This window comes from Melanostigma gelatinosum (genome assembly GCF_949748355.1).
Source record: "Melanostigma gelatinosum genome assembly, chromosome: 17".
Taxonomy (NCBI): domain Eukaryota; kingdom Metazoa; phylum Chordata; class Actinopteri; order Perciformes; family Zoarcidae; genus Melanostigma; species Melanostigma gelatinosum.
The window spans coordinates 17,182,184-17,203,520 of record NC_136650.1 but is presented as its reverse complement, the minus strand read 5'-3'; the positions used below and the strand labels follow the sequence as shown (position 1 = coordinate 17,203,520).

Here is a 21,337-nt window from a genome sequence, read left to right as displayed (position 1 = left end):
TCTGTCGCAGCCACCCAATGACAAAATAGGACTTTGGCAGTTGGGGCAGGGTTGCCAGTTTTGGCTCCCCCGCCTCTTCTCTCTGTCCCTCCTCCCTCCCTTTAATCTGGCTTTCCCCAGCTTGTCACCCTCCCTCCCTCCCTCCCTCCTTACCCCCCCGGCCTCATCTTTCCACCCCTTTGCTCAGTCATCCTCAGTCAATTAGCCTTCCAAAACTCATCCTGCTCTCTTCCCTTCCTTCTTTCTCGACTCTCACACAATCGCACAGGTGACGTGGAGAAAGGACTTATTGAACAACAGGAGTGAGTGTGAGAGACACAGTGAAAGATGACCCTCGAGACAGCTGACAGTAATCACCAAAGAACCACAACAAAGATAAAATCCTGCATATTGTTTCGCTCTACACTTTATAAACAATAACGCTACTTCAATACAACTTCCTAAAGTATAAAATTATTCATACCAGTAATATAAGGTCCCGCTGCCCTATCAGAAGAGCTCAATACCTCTTCATCAACAGCGCTGCCATGTTCCATATCTACACTTATAATAGGATGTTTCAGCTTTTTAATTCCATAGAAGTGATAATTCATAGCAACATATATTTCATACAATTGAATTGCCAAGTTAATACATAGTGGGTGGTAGAAGCTAGATGTTTAGCCTAACCGTGACTTTTGGCTATCACAATTTACTCCTTACTTTTAGCTGAAGGTAACTTAACCTACTTTTAGCTAAAGGTAACTTAACCTACTTTTAGCTGAAGGTAACTTAACCTACTTTTAGCTGAAGGTAACTTAACCTACTTTTAGCTGAAGGTAACTTAACCTACTTTTAGCTGAAGGTAACATAACCTACTTTTAGCTGAAGGTAACTTAACCTACTTTTAGCTAAAGGTAACTTAACCTACTTTTATCTGAAGGTAACTTAACCTACTTTTAGCTGAAGGTAACTTAACCTACTTTTAGCTGAAGGTAACTTAACCTACTTTTAGCTAAAGGTAACTTAACCTACTTTTAGCTGAAGGTAACTTAACCTACTTTTAGCTAAAGGTAACTTAACCTACTTTTAGCTAAAGGTAACTTAACCTACTTTTAGCTGAAGGTAACTTAACCTACTTTTAGCTGAAGGTAACTTAACCTACTTTTAGCGAACTATTTCATCCGTTAATGCAATGCTTTTAGCTAGCTACAACTGTTTATCCATTAATTACATTTATCTATCCTAACTATTTCAACTATTTATCCATTACTTTTAGCTAACTCTTTTAACTGTTTATGCATTGGCTACTTTTAACTTACTAACAATTTTTCTATTTTTAATAACGTTACATTTAGCGTTAGTTAACTATACCTGTTTACAAGCCTTACCCTTGTTGGGAATCACAGAAGTCTACTATAAAGATTTACAAAAAGTGCCACTGCTGAAAGATTTGGCAGTATTTATTGATTTAAAAAAAAAAATCATGTCTTTAAATAATATTGCAAATTGAGAAAGCGAGACCTTTGAGCTCCAGCGCAGACTTTTAAACCCAGCCTCTTCCAAACCTGCGTGTGCGTCAGTGTGTGCAGAGGTGAGGGCAGGTACTGAAGGGTCAAGAGAGGAATCAGCCCAGTGAGTGTCCGAACATCTGGGCTCTTCACTGGACAAGATAGTGCTCCCTGTAGCCTAATCACACACACACACACACACACAAGCACCAACACACACACACACAGCGCTCGGTTCCGCTGCCACCGTGGGAAGATTGCTGGTACAGATTGCCATGGAAACCAGGCGCCCGTTGTTAGGAGCGATGCCTGACTGACCCAGTGGTGTGTGCATATGTGTGTGAAAGACAGAGAGAGGCCAAGTGGCATGCCCCCTTCCACACAATGCCCAGCTGAGTGTGTCTCTTCCTGCCTGGCAGACTGGAAGGGTGTGTTAGTTTAAACATACTACAATGCGTGAGTGCGTGATCTTTGTGTGTGTGTTTGGAACAAGTTCAGCCTTTTTATGTAGGCTTGCTTCGATCCTCTATACGCTTTATATATACAATCAGGTATATTTTTGATTGATGTCTCTTACTCCAGATGTTTCTTTCTCTTTGTCTCTTTTATGATGATGATGTGCTTTTCAACAGCATTGTTTTTCTGTTAATCTTTCTTGCATTAGATGTAACTGAGCCCTGCCCGCCTGCATTTTATCATGTCGTAGGCTACGTGTAAAGTAACAAACTAACTTAAAACATGTGCATGTGCATGCGTTTGCAATACCCAAGTGTCACTAATCAGTGTGACCATCACCAGGGGGCTTTTAGTGTGGTGAGCAAGCTATGAGTCAGGACTAAAGAGAAACCCCTTTTTCTGTCCCTCGCTCCAAACAACCCCCCTCCGCATATCCTTTCATTACCAATCATTCCTTAATCTGGATCTCATTTCAGCATCAGGAAACAGGGAAGAAAGAGTCTGGAAGAATGGAGACATCGATGGAGTCAGGCTTCAGTCTATTCTGTTACTTTTTATCACCCACCCTTCTCTTGAATGAATAACTTTCTTCTCTGTATCACTAATCTTTCTTGTTTCTTTGTTGTTGTTTTAAATGAAATCACTCTGGTTACACTCAAAGTTTTCGCAGTCCCAGTTGTTCCAGGATGATGAGGCAAGTTGCATTAAACAAAACATGCGCACAGTGGAAAGTAATTAAGAGGATGAATGAATGAATAAATTAATTAATTACAAAAAAAGTTTCATTGTGGGGGTGTGTGAAGGGATTGTGATGGAGAGAAACATGAGAGGAAGAGAGAGAGAGAGAGAGCGAGAGAGAGAGAGAGAGAGAGCTGGCACTGGATGGTGGGATGGAATTCTGGGAGATTTCTAGCGATCTTTGGTCGGCCACTTCAAGTCCTCTCCCTCCCATCCCTCCAAACCACAACAAGGCAACGTCCCTTATTGAAATTAACAAGCTCATACTTTTACAATTTGCACACACACGCACACATGCGCAACTCCAATATGTGAACGTGTGACCACTCAGGGACATACACACAACTGATTCATACACGCAAACACACGCAACTCCCTCACACGATTGTGGACAGTGCGTACCCACAATTTATAAGATGCAAACACTCGGCTGCAATTATTGCCTCCGATGCGTGACTATTGCTGTTGTTTGAGAGTCTGTGAGATGGAACAAGCTCAACAAGATATTTTGTTTGTGACTTTTTTCCGCTGCATTCGTGTCATACTGAACAACTGGCCCGACACCGTTTGTTTCACTGTTTGGTTGCCTTTGATTTTAGCAACAGAAAGCCAACATTTTCATTCCCCAACATATAGATACTCCAGTGTAAAAAGACAATAATATACATGTTAAAAGGGGAAAATAAGTAAAACAATGAAAGTATTTTCCATGCATTTTATTTCTCATGAAAGTTCACAATAACCAGTAGTAGGTGTAGCAGCTATGTCAAGACATCATGCAGAGACAATCTTTTTAAAAGTGCTGATACGGGGCTTTCACACTTCTGTAGACCGTGAAACATTTTTTAATCCTTTTATTAAAGCAAATTTGATTTACGAGCATAGACTTTAAATGAAGGCACAAAAACGGGTTGGAATAAAAATCTCTTTATATTACAGCATGTAGACTATTACAGTTGTATTTCCTGCATTGATTCTGAAACCACAAGCTTGTTTATGACAATGCATGAGGAAATCATGATCATTTTTATCACAGCTTCTTTATTTTCTTTTGTAATTGTGAAGCACTATATAACCATGCTTTTAATCCTCAAGAAATACAAACAGACATTACTAAAGAATTGCATTGGTGTTTGCACATTTTCCTTTTAAATAACAAGGTACCAAAAATAACTCCTCAGATATGATCAGCATTAGTCAAAAGGAAATGTTTGTTCACTGTCTAGAATCCCAGCTGAGAAATATATGAAAGGCCAATTGTGGTCAAAAGGAGCCCTGCGTGGTACCCTGCTGTATGCAAGGGCTTTTGACATCCCGCCCGAAAAAATCTGTAGATTTCTTATTGGTATGAGGCATTCATAGTAGTCAGCCTGCAGTGGCTGGGCGCTCAGTCACTGGGGTCAAGATTGGATTGGCATGGGAACTGGCACTGGAGTAGCTTGGCACTGTCTAGGCTGGACCCATGAGGGAATTATCTACCCTTCAGACACATAAGGAATGCCTGGGACCTGTGGCACTGCCTGCCTAGCCGTCTCCACGATTCACTCGGATTAACCTGGATATATGAGGCATTCCTGGGAACGCCATGTTTATTCCATAGGGCGCTTGCCAAAGTGCAGCATTGTGTATTTTTTTTTAATGATCTGATTGAGCTTATATGAGGTGTGAAAAAACCCTTCAGAGAAACAGAGTTAGACACAGTCAGTATATATGTTTGAGATATTGGCTGCTGTGATTTGAGGTGTCAAGAGGGCAGGAGGGCTGCAGTCATGGGTCATGCTGCTTGTAAGAGAGCGAGAGACAGAGAGAGAGAGAGTGAGAGAGTCCTCCCTCCTCATCCGGCTCCCCTACACACAGATAAATAAAGAGGCTAAAAGCCGAAGAGAAGAAGCAGAAAGGAACTTTTGTGGCTTCCGAGTGGGGTCCCTTTCATGGCGGTTCCCACAGCACTAGGCCTGTGATGACATTCACCATGTTTCACACACACACACACACACACGCGCGCACACACACACACACACACACACACACACACACACACACACACACACACGCTCACGCTCACGGGCCCTGTGACTGCGGTGACTTTCGCTGGTGCCGGGCCCCAGACGGGACGGCGAGGGCCCCGAGAGCCACAGGCAGCCATTGTGCTGTCGCCGCGGAAACCAGCCTCTTTATGTCAGACATGTTTTTCTGTTTGTTTTCTTTTTTATGTCTTTAATGTGGGCAAGGGGGAATGTTTCCCCTCTCATCTCCCCCCCCCCCCACCCGCCTCCCCCTACACTGCTATGCGTTATTCCCCCCCAATACCCATCTCCCTCCTCCCTCCTCCCACCAATCAATCCACATTTGTTTCTCCTCTTTTCCTCCCCCCTCCTCTTCCACTCCGTTCCTCCCTGAAGTTGTCTCCCCCTTTTTTCCCCCTGGAGATTGTCATTTGTAAAGCTCTTTGCTTAGACAGCCCATATCTTTGTCGTGGTGTTGCGGCCTCCCTCTCACTCATCTCCTTTTTTATCGATACCTCATGAGGTTTTGGCACAAACTGGCACTTTTTCTTCCTGCACTGAAAAACTGACAACAATGCGCACAACTCTAAAACAACAAAACCTATCCCCCAAAAGAATTCTGCCTTTCCCACGCTCGGCCAATTTTCTTCACAAGATTAAACAGACTCCAAGTAACAAAATGAAAGAAACGAGAAGGGAGGAGAGGGGAGGGGGGTTGAAGAAGAATCTGGTTATGATTCCAGTCTCCAAAAGAAAAAGCCAGCAGAGGATGCCCCAAAGTCCTCCAAACAAACCTGAAAAAAAGCAAGCCGTTACTATTTTTAAGTGCTTGAAGAATGTCATTCTGTGCCACGACTCAAAGGCATGCCGGCCCTCATCCGTAATCAGTTCATTCTGACTGCACTCCTCCGCCACATCACACACAGGACGCGTTCTTTTATGAGCCGCAGAGAAAGAGGAGGAGAAAAAGGGGAAAGTGAAAAAATGAAAAAGTTCAAGGCTAATCCACTGCGTCCCCTCGGCCATGCATGCGATTGCGCCTCAGTTGATGACTGGGGGTTTTCAGACTCAGCTAATATTAGCCACTGTTAAACTAGTTTTGCCTGAGCGTTTTGACTTGGAGGCTGACTATCATTCAAGTTTATGGAGGAGACTCATTTTTGTTGCATGGAGTCAGGCTATGCTGAATTCCTCTATCTCCTTTCTATTTTTGTCAGTGGCCAAAGAACATGGTAGAATCTTTGCATTTCTGAAAGGAAAAAGTACACAACAAGGAGGGATTCAAAACAGGAAACAAATGTTTTCCCGGTTAGCTTGAAAGGATTTGGATTAATTGGATACCAGGTTGGTTCAGAAGAGCTCTCACAGAGCCATAAAACCCAGGAGATGGTGCTCCATTCCTGTTTAAGGCTGCTGCTCTCTGACAGCCTCTCACTGACTGAATCCCTCCTATAACTTTACACCTCAGATTACGGCCTTATCAGGGAGGCATCCAGCCGACACCTCGTCCCGACGGCAGTTTCGAAGAGCAGCATAAGCCCCTAAAAACCAGCATAAAAACTTGCCGCCACCGCACTGCTGGGCCATTTTTAGTGTTCCCAGAAAGGGGATTACAGTGAGTGTGCAGGGAAAGAGAGGAAGACTTTGATGGAGGAAGGATGAGGGTATTGACAAACATCATTTTGTTTGTCCTGAGGGAGCTGATTCCACTTTTATTGGTCTTGATAGATGCTTTTATAATTAAAATGACTCGAACTGAAATAATGGATGCATTCATTCTTATTTTTTCTTTTTTTTTTACTGCCAAACTAAGTCTGATCGTTCAGTGAAACTAATACATTGGATCAGTTCAGCTGATTCATAGACTTGCATTCTGTATGAGTGTATTGGTGATGTGGACTCTTGACTAGATATCTCAGTGGTTCCTTTTCTTTTTTTTGTCTGACGAAGATGAACTTCATCAACACCGCCCATCTGTTCCAAATCTGTTCTTATGAATGGTTTATAAACTAGATGTTAATTAACATTATCATGAGAACAAATAGGTTATTGCTAAATAACTTTTTAACGCAATTCAACAGTCAATGTTTTGGTTACTCTGTTCAAGTTTGCATTTGTGCTACTACCACTGGGAGTGGCAGAAGAGGTATGGTTGTCATTTAACCATTACTTTGATGGGCAGCTCACTGGTTATCTGAAGTTTACCAAAGACTAGCGTCACACCAGTTTGTAATCCTATTTGACTGTCTATGTCCCCCTCAACACAAACATATTTTAAATTAAATCAGTTGCTGTGTTTGGTTCATTTAATTCGTTGAGTTTTTCGCCAAATACATCACAAATATACATCAGATCACATGTGATGCTATAGTTGTGCTTGTTGAATCCCGTGAGATGAACTTCCCAGGCTTTCGCCGCTGTCATTTTTGACATCAAACAAACACAAGACAATGCCATGTCGAAGCTTGACTTACAGTGCAGAGATATATGGATGTGGACAGACGTGAGAGCTCTTACACACATTCAGGAAAGTACAGATGTTCAAACAAAACTTGCCTTGCTAAAAAGGCATACTTGTCCAGTGAACTAATTCTATACCCTCTGCATGTGGCTCATGCACAACCACACAGTGTCTTTCTCAGACATGAAAATTCGCTTGAGGTCAACGCTTGAGGATGACTAGCTGACTGTATATAGTACAGGAAGCTTTGATCTCAGGACTTGGCTGTGGCAAAGACAGACAGCCAGAGCTGAGGAACAGCGCTTCCGGAAGCTTGTGGTCCGGGACGGCTCCATTCACTACTCTGTTCTGCTGCTAAATATACAATAATAAAAAGGCTGGCAGATTTATTTCAGACTGCGACACATTTACTCTCCAGCGAGGGAAGAAAGGACTGGGCGAGAGACAGACGTCTCCAGATTACCAAAGGACATTAAGTGATAATTATAGAGAGAGAGAGAGAGAGAGAGATAGACAGAAAGAGAGGGAAGAGGTTTCCCCCCCTTCTCGCTTTTCTCTTCCTCTTCCTCTGCCACCACAGAGGAGAGTGGCGTCTCCAAACTAAAGATGGGCACCCGCTGTGTTAGAGTCCCAATGATTGGCTATGATTGCATTATCTGATACGATGATGGATAAAAGGACAGCAACACACACACACACACGCACACACACACCCTGTGTGTATTTCATTACTCAATGCCTCCCCAGATGTCAAACATGGCATTTTTTTTTTTACATCTTAAGGCGAGTTGCCATGAAAGTAAATGTGATTCAAATTCAAAAGTTGTCTTTATCTTTTTCAAGTCAGTTCTTTTCCAAACACATACACACACACACACACACCCACAAACTCCCCTATGTACTCAACTGCACCACCAGTCCACCGCACTCCTCTCAAAGCTCTTTGATCCCCCGGTCGAGGGTCCTCTCCGCGGTGCCTCTGTCTGAATTCCAGAGATTCTAGGATAATTCAAACGTTTCACGGCACATACTTGGTCCCCCCCAGGAGACAGCGGCGGCGATGGAAAATGCCACCACGGTCTCTCTCCCTCCATTGTCCCTACTCTTTAATCAGGCCCTCTCTGTGGCTCGCGCTGCCACCGTGGTGTGTTGTCTCAGCCTGGGAAAATGCCGGCCTAAGTGGCTGTTTTGTGCTGAGGCGCAGACCACAGGGACCCAGAGGGGTGCTGCTGGAGTCCTCTGTGCCAGCCGCGGGTCTCACAGCGGCTGACACACTGACTGAGTGAGGGCCCAAATCTGGATGCAGCCCAGCATAACAGCCATCACTACATCTATTTACTTTTTAGACAGAGCTACAATCTGTAAATCATGCAACATCATAATCATATAGGCATAAGCCAAAACCCAATCATAAATCATGAATATTACTTGTTTCTTGGGGGTGTAAACCAGCATTAAACTGCCACACAGATAGGGCGGTGTTGTAGAGGGAGTTTCCAGTCCATGTGTCAACAAATGACCAAAACAAAGGCCTTGTGTTTCCCTAAGTCAGTGCAAGAAGAAGGTCAGCAGCCAGAGCTACCTCAAAGTTCAAGTTCCATTTCAGCTTCGCTTTGGGATCAGACTCGTGTTAGGGCCGGGCAGCCGGGTCAACCTACCTTCAGCCGGACGCAGCGCTCCGTCAGGTCAAGTTTACGAGGGCTGAGTTAAACCCTGCTGGTTTATACTAGTTTATATTTAGTGCTTATACGCGTGAATAGAACTTTTATGAGGTGCCATAAATTTCATTTTCAAAAGTACGCCTACCCTGTGGTTTCTTCGGGCCACCACGAAGCCTTTGTGTTCGCCCGGTTTGCCATGGGAAAATATCTGAGACAAATAAGTTGCTCGGTCGGCACCCATCAGTGTAAAAAAAAAAAAACCCTTCTAAGAGCTGTGGATTGTGCTGAGAGGGTGTGGCGCAGTGCCGAAGGAACTACTTATTTACTCTTGCCATGTCCGAAAAAAAAGAAAAAAGGAATAATTTTCTCCCCAAAATGGAAAGCAAATAAACAAGTATTCTTGAGCAGACAATGTGGGCAGGCGCGAGCCGCCTGCGGCTGTGCAGCGGCATGCTAATAAGCATGATATGAGAAAGAGGGTGACACTTTGAGGTTCTTCTTCAGATCATCGCCATCATCATCTTTGTCATATCAATGACTTTCTGCAGTGGAGAATGTCAGACATTATTGAAACTTCACAGAAGTTGAAGATGTTAATTCAGGCCAAATTTGATTTAATCTGAAAACGTTTGTATGTGGAATTGTAGAATCAGTGTATTCTGGGTTTGCAAATCAATCTCTACCCCCTATTAATAAGAGATTTTATGAATATGAAAACCCTTATATACAGTACAAAATGGGCTAGGACCAAGCTGCATTGCAAATTATCTTGTTAACTATTTGCCTTTAAGAACACTGTGATCATCTGCTGCTGGTTTATTCGAGATTCCCAGGAACAGCTGAATGAAAATCGGGGATGCAGACTTTGTCAATTACACCTCAAAGAGAACACACGCTCTATCAATATCAGGCAGCACGCTAAATGTATATATTCAAAAAAAGAAAAAGCTAAAAACGTATCCCTTCACTTTAGCCTTTAACCCCCACAGCACCACCAAGAGGTTGGATAAGACCCACAGTGAGGTTACACCATAAGGAGGGTGTTCTGATGTAGCTAAAAAAATACTTACTCCGGGTAATCAAGACTGGTGGTGAGTCTGTGTCCACCAGGTAAAAGAATGTTCTCTTGTGTATGTTTATTATTTATAGAGATAAAGGCAGAGTGGTAGAGAGTGTGCTCCAAATGAAATACTGAGTGAGTTTTCATCTTTACAAGTCAAATCACCACGACTGATGTAGAAAAGATAAGTAGAAGAGAATGGAGACATCATGGTGCTGCTCTGCTGCAGTGCTGTGGCATATGTCCATGCTGCAAAAATGATTACTGATTTATATATTCCTCTTCTTCTTCTCCTTATTATTATTATCAATATTATCATCTTATTTCATGCATTCTATTTCATCTCATGTTTTATCTTGTTTTCCCAGTTTTTATGTTCATTCTATAAACATTCCACTTTACCATATTTGTAAAGCATGCTGCTTATCTTGTACGAAAGGTACTATATAAATTACACAATTAATTAAACGTTTGTCAACATTAATATCATTATTAAACCCAGATGGAAGAGCTGGGAATGGGCAACGACCCCTCGGCCACCGATTGGCTGAATGATAAACGTGACGTAATGCTGAATGCGGAAGTTGTTATGTGTCTCGGGACAATGGGCTAATCCTTCTGTTATGACAACGGTTTTCTCACGTTCAGTCGCGTAATTTCAAAGGTGAGGCCATATTTATGAGTCCATTTATCTCCATGTGTGTCAACAGGCTTCGTGAAGCGCAGCCGGTGTTGTTATGCTGACGTTTTTGTGTAATAAAGTATCTCTAACTGGCTACTGTTACTCGGCGCTAGCTACACAAGTTAGCTAACGTTAGTAAGGAAACAGGAAGTAGAGCTATTTGACTGTTACCTTTTTATTTATTATGTATATAAGCATTTTTCTCTCAGGATAATGTTTTTAAACGTCACCTAACCTCAGGTATACAAACTGTACGCAAACCTAATGCGTATTAGCTTACCAAGTTAACTCATTGGTGAACTGGTTTCCTCCTTTCCCTTTAACCCATGCTGACATATTAGCCTACTGTAATATTCATTCGTATACTCTATCGAAAAGTAGATATTGTCCCCTAAACAATACATTTCATGTCAGGTGTCAAGCACGACATCTGTGGTTAATTGTTAAATCAAATGTTTGGCACTACAGAACATAAACATCAACCTTTTTTTTTTGCTGTTCCCCCTATTGTCTCTCTGTTCCCTCTCCCTGCCAGGTGCCACTGAAGCATAGCCATGGAAGTGCCATGCTACCTGCCAAAACTGCTGTTAGAGCTCAACGAGCAGCGTAGGCGGGATTTCTTCTGTGACTGCACTATCCTCGTTGAAGGCCGTGTCTTCAAAGCCCATCGCAATGTGTTGTTTGCTGGCAGCGGCTATTTCCGGGCTCTTCTGGTTCACTATCTGCAGGTGAGAATGGCCGCTTTGTGATATTTTAATTCCTAGGAGAAGATGGTAGGTGTTGGGCACGGCCTCTTAGAAACAAATGTAATGATTTGACTAAGATAGTGTGTTTACCATTGAGTTATAAATTATTATTTTAATGCCTTAACATGTTATAACAATGCAGATCACTTTTGATAAAAGCAGTGAAGAAGAAAGTAAGAAATAAATGACTTCCTCATGGGTGGATGGTGGGTGTTGGGGCACTCTGTAAGTAAACTGGCTTGAGCTTGTCAGAGGAGGGCATCCAGTGTACCAACTAAGAAATGCATTATCTCTTTTCAGGATAGTGGACAGCGCTACAGCACAGCATCGCTGGACATCGTGACGGCCGATGCCTTCTCGATTATCCTCGACTTCCTTTACTCCGGCCGCTTGGCCCTGAACAGAAGCAACGTCATTGAGGTGATGTCAGCAGGCAGCTACCTGCAGATGACCGACCTGGTGAACTTCTGTAAGGGATATATCCGCTCGTCGTTGGAAATATGCAACAAGGAGAAGGAGAGGAACATGAAGAAGGATGAAGGGATGGGTCCTGCGGACAGTGGCACTCCTGCTGTGGCGGTCTCCTGTGGTGCAGAGGCTGTGGAGCCTCACTCACAGGCTGCAGAGGCCGATAGAGGGTTGGGTTTAGGTCCGGAGTGCGTGGCCTTGGCTGGAACCCCCTTGTCCGTCCCTGTCATCACAACTCCGGGCACAAGCAGACATGGACAGTGACTACCATTCCAAGGAGGAATTTGCATCTGGGGGTGAAGGACAGAAGGGACACATGGATCAGACTAACCTCTCTTCCTCTTCATCGTCTGCTTTGACCCCGGAGTTAGTGAACCCCAAGATAGAGTACGACCCCGATGAGGAGCTCATGGATACCAAAGACCTGGCCCCGTACCCTGGGCCCTCGCTCTATAACCCTCATCATAGCAGACTTCCTCCCTCTCCTTCCAATGAGCGCTCTCCCTCGGGATACAGCCCTTCTTTTAATGGCAGGCAGCTGATGGAGATGCTGGCCAGAGGTGACTGCCCCAGTCCGCTGGGGGACAGAGTGGGACAGCGCTTTACCCAAGGAATAGGTAGCAGCACAGGAGGAGGCCGAGTGGATGAAGGTTTAGGGTTTGTGGGATCATCTATCATGGAGATCCAGTCCGATTGGCTCGGAGAGGAGACAGGTAATTGGCAAGCGAGCGATGGCCTAGGACTCTAGGACTCTTTTTGCATTCAATGGATTCTCAAGCACTTAGGTAAATGTCAACTGTTGGCCTCTCTCTCCTCCTGCAGGTGATGGTTTGGTAGTGCAAGTGAAACTCCACAAGTGCCCATACTGTCCGTACACGGCCAAGCAGAAGGGGATCATGAAGAGACACATCCGCTGCCACACAGGAGAGAGGCCCTTCCCCTGTCCCATGTGCGGCAAGAGGTTCACAAGACAGGAGCACCTCCGCAGCCACGCCCTCAATGTAAGAAGTCGGTGTGACCGCAAGACCATCGCCCAAACCTGTCTTTGACATTTGGGCTTCCATGTAAATCTCCTATTTTTTCACCTATAATAATCAAAAAGTTGGGGTTTCCTGTGCAACATGATACACAGTATGTTTTTTTTTTCTCTCACTGTGTTGACCACCGACAGGTCCACAGGCACAACTGGCCGGTACCGTGTAAGGGCTGCAGGCGGACCTTCACCGGATCCGGCGTCACGGCGGGACTCAGGCGCTTCGGCATCTGCGACAGCTGCAACTGCGTGACCACCACTCACGACGACTCCGCCAGCGGTCACCCGGCCAGCCAAGCGGAGCCCACGGAACGTGGAGACGCGGGCACGGATTGGTCCAGATTTATGGACGACGTAGATGAGGTGGAGGTCGGCAGAGTGGAGGACATGGTAGAGAAACAGATGCTTGATAGGCAGCTGGCTGTCTTCACTGATGTAGGGAACACGGTGAATCTGTAGTAGAAGAAAACTTCTTCTTAACTGTGGCCAAACTGTTATTGATGTTAAATCATGACTGAAATGTTACCTCATTTTGTAACGTGTCCTTTTGACTGTGTGAGATTTCATGCTCTGGTGATTTTGCCTGGCAGCAATTAGCTCCAGTGGTTTTAAAATGTTTCTAATCACAAAGTTTGTCCTTTTTATTTTGTTTTTTCTTCACACAGTTGCTCAAATACAAAAGTATCTGTATGTGCTGCACATAAAGAGAACATTGCTGTCAAACTTTACAGACGATGGACAAAATAGCTCGTTGCATGTTTTGTTTTGTCCAAAAATATTGCATTTAATAGATACAATTTGCTTTTTGGGTGTATTCGGGCAGTTGTGGATGTTGTTGCAGCAAATGTGTAATTGTTGACTTCCACTGCCGGTCAGTGTTAATTATGTTTCTTCTTTCCTTTAAATCATGACTATTTTAGAGACAAGACACGAAATGTATCATTTACATTTGAAATAGTTTTGGCCTCAAAAGAAGAAGGATTAATTGAATGAAACGTGTGTTTAGTCAAAGTCCCCACAGTGTTACATGCCAGGGGAGAATACTGTTGTAACTGTTTTCCCCCCTAAATACCCTTCGACTTTGAAGAGCCTCGATCATTCTTTAAACACAACGGTGGATTTGGGCTCTAAATATTTTGGGCAGCTGTTCATCCACTCTGGTGGGATTAAATATGTTTACACTGTGTTTTGTTGTCCATCTGTTATTCATTGGTCCAATTCCACTAGTGCTAACCCTACACCAATCTTCTGTTTCTATTGTGCTGTTTTAAGAATAGCTGTGCTATGCAACAAACTTGTTAATATTCCATCTTTTTATATTGTGCACGTGACACTGAAACTTTTTAAAATCTGCTCACATTTTGATGCTTGATTTGTGAAGAGCACTTTCTACAACCTGAAAGCATGGCACATACAGAGTAGTCCTCTCAGCCATCACACATTAATGGATCAAGCTTTTGTTGCAGGTGACCCCAAACTTTTGCCCGGCAGTGTATTCCTTTAATCCCACTCTACCTGCAGTATTGATACAAACAGTGGTCTGTGGCGCCCTCTAGTGGTTGAACCCCAACCGGAGAATATACTTCAGTGTGTGCCAGAAGTCATTGAAACCAGACTTTTTGCATTTAATAACCAAGCAGCTGACTACTTCACATTAGATTAAGAAATCAATTATACATTTTTTGTTTGTTTGTGTTTTATTAGAATTGCACAAGATGAGTACTGAGTCAAATGAATCTCACTGGGATGGACGTTATATTTTTATGTTAAGAACTACTACCGGAGGGCGGCAGCACAATGTGCCCCTCCCACAACATTATTCAAGTTCATGCAAATTAAAAAGTCTGACCATGTCAACGGACTTCCTAGTCGTCGTAGGAGTTACCGATTTGCTCTCGAGGGACCATGTCCCCTCTAAAGCGGGCTGGATGCATGGTACCATGGTATCACAGGTACCATGGTATCCTGGACTATCCTAATGTACCACTGAAGTGGGCACCGCTGACACCAACAGCTGGACTGATGATTGCTATGCCGACTATGCCAGCATCTCCTGCAAATGCCTGGTGTCTGAAACTGGAGGGAGTAGTCTAACGTCAGAGAGTTGTAACAAAATCAGGACCAAGTCTTTCGGTCAAGGGGCATCTCTGTTATACTTTACTGTAATGTGTGTGTGTGTGTGTGTGTGTGTGTGTGTGTGTGTGTGTAATGTTAAATTAGGTGATCAATGGGATTTAAGTGGATTTTTCTGCTGTGCGTTTAATATGCACAGTAATATTAAAAGGCTGGCAAAGGACACAGCAGGACTAAGAAAGAAAGTTCAGCATTGTATGGGTCATCACAACTGTGTTCTGAGTCTTTTAAGTCCCTCAGGTGTTTACTGTGGATGAAGTTGGCTTCCTCTGTTACCCATGCACTATCAGAGCTCACTGGATGGGCATATTTCTGTAACCAAAGCCTTTTAAGAGAAGTCATGTTTATATTTAATATTGTTCCAAGCCCAGTTTTTATAAAAATTTCATAAACAAAGATAAATCATGTGTACAATACAATTTGTGTATGTGTGTGTCTGTAAAGTGTTACTGGAATATTTCTTATTCACTTACAGCCATGATCTTTTGGGAAAAGAGAGCACCTCAGGGTCTGGTTTTATCTCCTACCTGTTTATGAGTAGTGGTGACACGGCTGCATGTTCTGTTTGTCACTCTTCTATATTGTATAATACATATTTTTGATTGAATATAAACTGTCAAAGAAGAAATCGCAGAGCCACCTGATGAGAGCGTCAATAAGTCGAATGTGCCAAAAACCAAAGAAGATGTAGTTTATTTACAACTTTGCTTTGTTCAGAGGAAAATATGACAGTATGCACAAAACCATGAAGTGTTTTTCGAGATTCGGTCACACAGGATTGGATAAAACATTGTTTCTTTATGGGAAATATATATTAAATTATCTGAATGTAGCTTTACAGAGGATGTGGTGTGCACTGTTGAAATTATAGAGAAGAAAGGATATGACTACAGCTCAATAGTTTGAGGAAAGGAAGTGGACCTTGCAGCTATTCTGGGAACAACAAGAGATAACATGACACGTAGTAAGCAGTTGTCGAATATGTATTATAGAATATATAGTGAGTTTTTATGGTTTGTTTTTATTGTATCAATACTATTTAGGACTTTATTTACCTAATGATATACTGTAGGTGGCGGTGCACACCGGTGCAATCCTCCATAAAACCAAAAGAAGAAGAACGCCTCATGTTTTTAACAGAAGGCGAGTATCTGCGGCGCTTCATCAACGCACCGGTTGGACTAAACACATGGGGAAGTCGCGGGACTTGAGTGAGTTTGAGCGGGGTATGATAGTAGGAGCCCGACGCGCCGGCTGCAGCATCGCGGAAACGGTGAACCTGCTGGGCTTCTCAAAGACCGCAGTGTCGCGGGTGTACAGGGAGTGGTGCGCGAAGCAGAAAACCTCGAGTCACCGGGAGTCCTGCGGGAGGAAGCGCCTCGTGGACGAACGTGGCGAGAGGACGATGGAGCGGGTGGTGGAAGAGAACAACCACGCGACGAGTGTGTAGATCCAGGCTCTGTACAACAGCGGCGGGCAGGAGAAGGCCATCTCGCTCACGACTACCCGGCGCACCTTGAAGCGGCTAGGCTACAGCCGCATGTCTCAGCGGCGGGACACGCTCGTCCAGGCCGGGCTGGACGCTCTATCTGCGGCCACATCCTGCGCAGAACAGCTGGAAGACCAACACCGACTTTGACCCAGCATCATGTAGCAAAGAACTGGATTGTTCAGAGATTGCTTCCTATTAATTCCAAAGAAAGTTGCAACACAACTCTATGTGCATAACTTTTTTCATACAATATTTTGTCACCTTATTCTTTCGCTGTAGCACATATCATGGGACATTGTTCAAATACGTCAGTTCATATATTTTTCAATTATACAAAAGGAAACCTTTGCCAATTTTGATGCATTATAAACAGTTTCAAAACGTTCTGTAGTTTGATGACGGTCTCAGTTCTGCTTGTATCCGAATATTGTGTTTTTACACCGAAAGAACAGAATGCAAATAGTTAAACTTTCTAAAATAAATCTGAAGTATATTCAACATACACACTAAACTTTTCCAACACATGATTTATTACTGGAAAGAAATCCTGTTCACAGTTCTAAACGAAACCACTTCTACACGATACTAAATGTTAAATTCTCCACAAAGACATGCCCAAAAAATCTCCCCAGGGGAACCCCACAATAACACTTAACAGGCACCGTTGGTTGCAGGTTTCAAAGGGAAATCAGAATGAATCACACTTATGTTCATGGTGTGATGCATTACATAGATCATACGGTACCCTGTCTATATATGTGTGTGTTACATGTGTATACATTTTGATTCCAGACTCTGAAATCAGGCCAGCTTACTTTGTTTTTGCCGTCAGCTTTGTTCGCATGCAAACATTCCATAGTGGCTGAGACACCAGCAAATAACCAACATGATGAAACCATGAACTAAATGACTGCACAGCATCGGAGTAAAGAGGCTGTCTGGGCTCTGTGCATCTTATGATTAAGTTCTGTCCGTGCAGATGGTGGTCTGTTTGTTCAATAAAGTTGTGGGTGAAAAAATGGTCACGTGATACCAGTCATATGATGGGAAACAGTACACCTGAAGGGTCACAGCAGGGACATCCGTGTCTAATACAGCGAACAGCTGTGGGACATTTTAGCCAACATTATCAGCTGGTTTAACGTCTCTGAAGACACACCGGCGCTGAACAGTTTGACTTAGCTTCCGTGCTAACACCTGGTGTAACCATGCTAGCCGTGTTTGTTGTTGTTGTTGTTTTGGTTTCTCAAACGGCGGCTCGGTACACTGCGAACTGGACGAGTTTGGACGCCAGGCCGCTGCCTGCGTGGTACGACGAAGCCAAGGTGGGGATCTTTGTCCACTGGGGTGTGTTTTCCGTCCCCGGGTTTGGCAGCGAGTGGTTCTGGTGGCACTGGCAGGGACAGCAGCCCCCGGACCAGAAGTGTGTGAGCTACATGTCGGAGAACTACCCACCGGGTTTCAGCTACCCGGAGTTTGCGCCCCAGTTTCACGCCCAGTTCTACAACCCGGGGGACTGGGCGGACATATTCAAGGCTTCTGGTGCAAAGTGAGTGTATTTATTGAACTTAACGCCAGCTTAAATGTTCTTCCATTTGACAAGACCGTTTCACTTCCGCATTCTGCCCTGGTTACCGTAAAACACCGGTGTCGCGCATACATTCTGTGTGCAACACTTTCCACATCCTCCTTGCAGATATGTCGTCCTGACTGCCAAACACCACGAAGGATTCACTAACTGGGGGTCCCCGAACTCCTGGAACTGGAATTCAGTTGATACTGGTCCTCACAGAGACCTGGTGGGAGACCTGGGGGAGGCGGTGCGCAACAGGTGGGTCTTCAAATGTGGTCAAGGTCAGGTAAAGTGTTATAACTGGGACTTATTGAAGTGCTGACATGATTATACAAAGAATGCAATTAATTAAGTAACGACATTTTCAGTATTAGTTCATGCAATCTGCAGACTGAGCGTTTAGTGCCACAGCGTCACTGATTCCTTTCATAAAATGACTCAAATAAGGTCCATGCAGTGAGGTATAAAGGTTTTCAATTTTGGAAAAAGAGCCCTGGTGTCAGATCAGACCTCTGTATTTTTGGCAGATACTGTAAGTTGAGGAATAGGCACTGCGAGAGAAACGGTTTGATCCGTGCATTCCCACTCCAGATATCAGTGAATTAACATGTAGAATAAGATGAAACAATTTAAATATTGTGTCGCTGAATTTGTAGCTTTTGCATTTTTTTATGCCATTCAGATACCTGGCTTTTGTTGGTTTTAATACCTGCATTTTGGTTGGTGGTGTTATGGATTCCGTGTGTCGTCAATGACAGATTCTAAGGTTTTTAATTTCCTCATTTAGGTCTTTGCACTATGGACTCTACAACTCCTTGTATGAGTGGTTCAACCCTCTCTACCTGGCTGACAAGAAGAATGGATTCAAAACACAGCAGTTTGTGATGCATAAACTGCTACCGGAGCTTTACAACATGGTTGTAAGGTCTGTAACCGTACAATACAAACCTGTTTATTGCACCGAATAGTGATAATAAAGTCATACTTGGTTATATGGACATGTGCCTGTATGAGATACAAGCACATGTCAATGCAGCTTTATGGCAGGATTCTCAAACCTTTTGCCTTCCTGTTGTTTTGCAGGTACAGACCTGATCTGATCTGGTCTGATGGGGACTGGGAAGCACCTGACACCTACTGGAACTCCACCGAGTTCCTGGCCTGGCTCTACAATGACAGCCCTGTCAAAGTACGGGTGTTTATAACAAGCACGCAATACATAAGGTGTTAACTGCGCAACAGTGCTGTACTATAAATTCAACGATTAATGGCTTTAACATGCATTCATGTACTTTTTCTTTCTTGTCTTAGGATACTGTTGTGACCAACGACCGATGGGGAGCCGGCTGTGCGTGTAAACACGGTGGCTACTATAACTGTGCCGACAAATACACTCCAGGCCAGCTGCCCAAGCACAAATGGGAGAAGTGCACGTCTGTGGACATGCTTTCCTGGGGTTACCGTCGAAATATGAAGATGAGTGAGCTGATGGACTTGCCCGCTATCATAGAGGTGCGGATAATGTGAAATCTGTAATGATATATATATGACAATAATACTGTGATCAGTGACTGACTGGTCCTCCTCCTCTGTTGCTTCTGTTTCAGGATCTGGTTCGCACCGTGGCTCTGGGAGGTAACTACCTTCTGAATGTGGGTCCCACACCTGATGGGATGATCCCCCCAGTGTTTGAGGCGAGACTCAGGGGTGTTGGAGCCTGGCTAAAGATGAACGGGGAGGCCATATACGCCTCCAAACCCTGGAGGGTCCAGACCGAGAACACCACTGTACCAGTCTGGTAAGAGGCAGAGGGAGAACCGATTACATACTCCGTTTGTGCTGCCAAACCCCATTTCAGTGCAGAATAACGTTTGCTTTGTTTGTGTTCACGTGGTCGTTGAAAAAAATTGTGAGTTACCGTCTAGATGGGACCCTACTCTGAAATAAGAACTAGAAATCATCCTTAAAATGGTGAACTATGAACCTTCCTAGTTCCTGCGTTGCAGACACAATAAAAAAAGGGGTTCTCAGAACGATGTTCTTAAAACTATGAAGACGTTCCTCCCGTCCTAAAATCCACATTAATGCAGTTATCGTCTCCATTTTTCTAGGTATACATCCAAAGGGACCACCGTCTACGCCATCATGACGGCCAAACCTCCCAAGCTCACATTGCAACTATTAGGACCCAAAACATCAGCAGCCACTAAGGTAAAGGGACTAACTATGATGTCTATGTTGTTGCATATTGTTGTTTTTAGAGGAGCTGTACTAACAGCTGCCCACAACATGACCACCTTAGTAACCATTCATTTACAGAAGGGATGTAGGTATGAGAATCGAAATAACTGGTTTTTGTTTCTTGTCCAGGTGACCTTGTTGGGGAATCCAAATCCCCTACCCTGGGCCCCGGTCCACCCCAGTGCTGGCCTTACTGTCCTTCTACCTCAACTGCCCTATTCCCCCGGTCAGGCCTGGACACTCAAACTGGACGGCATCCAGTGAGCCTCACACCCCAGAAGTGTTCAACACCCAACATCTCAGGTTGTGATTATGTTTGTGGGATATTAAGAAACGTATGCACTATGGTTAAAGGGACAGCGCTTGTGTAATGGATGAGTATGAAATGAAAAACTCTCCTTCAATGATGCCTTTGTGAGTCACTGCTTCTTAATTGTACTGTTTTTTTTGTTTTTTAATGACAAAGATTACGAATGAAATATGAACATTCTGTTCAGCATATGAAGCTTCTCCGCTGTCTTAATTGCAGTGTCCGAAACAATACATTTTTTAAGTGGGTACGTTGGGAAAAAAAATGCACTTTTTACTTTTTTTACTCGATGCTTTTAAAATGACTTGAATAAAAGATGATTTTTCTGATGAATGGTTTTGTTGTGCCACGCAGTATATTAGGTATCTTAAAGGTTCATATTATGCCGTAACGCTCAGAAGTTGAGAGGGGTTGGCTATGCCTCTGCACACCCACACAGGTGGTTTGAGTTAACCTGGCTGATTAGAACTCTTCTCAGGACTGTGTGGGCGTGTATAGACTAATTAAGTGACATCTCCCTGAGTCTGCAGTTAGCTTTGTTGACTCTATTAGGGCAGGACAAATGACATATTTACCATTCTTATTGGTAGATGAGCAGAGGTCTAATCAGCCAGAACTGAAAACACCTGTGGGGGTACAGAGGCATTAAAGCAAGGTCGAGAAACAACATTTTCTCACTAGAAGAGTCCTTCATGTGTAATCAGGCGAGGGACTACTTGTTCCTTGCTGCTGCGATGTGCTCGGACACAATTACCTCTAAGAACTCAAATCCTATCCACATATCTGC

The 21,337-nt window shown here is 43.8% G+C and overlaps 2 protein-coding genes across 2 annotated transcripts; both read left to right on the top strand.

The window, feature by feature from the left end:
* Positions 1-10,478: 10,478 nt before the first annotated feature.
* Positions 10,479-13,879, top strand: zbtb8b (zinc finger and BTB domain containing 8B). The gene is given in 6 exon segments (XM_079288021.1): positions 10,479-10,536; positions 11,090-11,282; positions 11,601-12,017; positions 12,019-12,481; positions 12,591-12,769; positions 12,940-13,879. Coding segments are annotated over 5 exon segments (1,554 nt in total). The 5' UTR covers positions 10,479-10,536; positions 11,090-11,108; the 3' UTR covers positions 13,261-13,879.
* A 3,624-nt stretch (positions 13,880-17,503) lies between these two features.
* On the top strand, positions 17,504-20,883 carry LOC306791741 (tissue alpha-L-fucosidase-like). Its single transcript, XM_079288609.1, has 8 exons — positions 17,504-17,975; positions 18,123-18,257; positions 18,787-18,924; positions 19,083-19,188; positions 19,311-19,511; positions 19,607-19,797; positions 20,111-20,210; positions 20,370-20,883. Exons 1-8 carry the CDS (start codon positions 17,635-17,637, stop codon positions 20,502-20,504), a joined length of 1,347 nt encoding a protein of 448 aa, XP_079144735.1. The 5' UTR covers positions 17,504-17,634; the 3' UTR covers positions 20,505-20,883.
* The last annotated feature ends 454 nt before the right edge of the window (positions 20,884-21,337 follow it).

Excerpts from the sequence above, each read along its gene's own strand:
- LOC306791741 (XM_079288609.1), top strand. The coding sequence starts at position 17,635 with ATGCTAGCCGTGTTTGTTGTTGTTGTTGTTTTGGTTTCTCAAACGGCG. Across the intron at positions 19,189-19,310 it reads ACAATGACAGCCCTGTCAAA|GATACTGTTGTGACCAACGA; the intron begins GTACGGGTGTTT and ends TTCTTGTCTTAG. Across the intron at positions 20,211-20,369 it reads AAACATCAGCAGCCACTAAG|GTGACCTTGTTGGGGAATCC; the intron begins GTAAAGGGACTA and ends TTTCTTGTCCAG.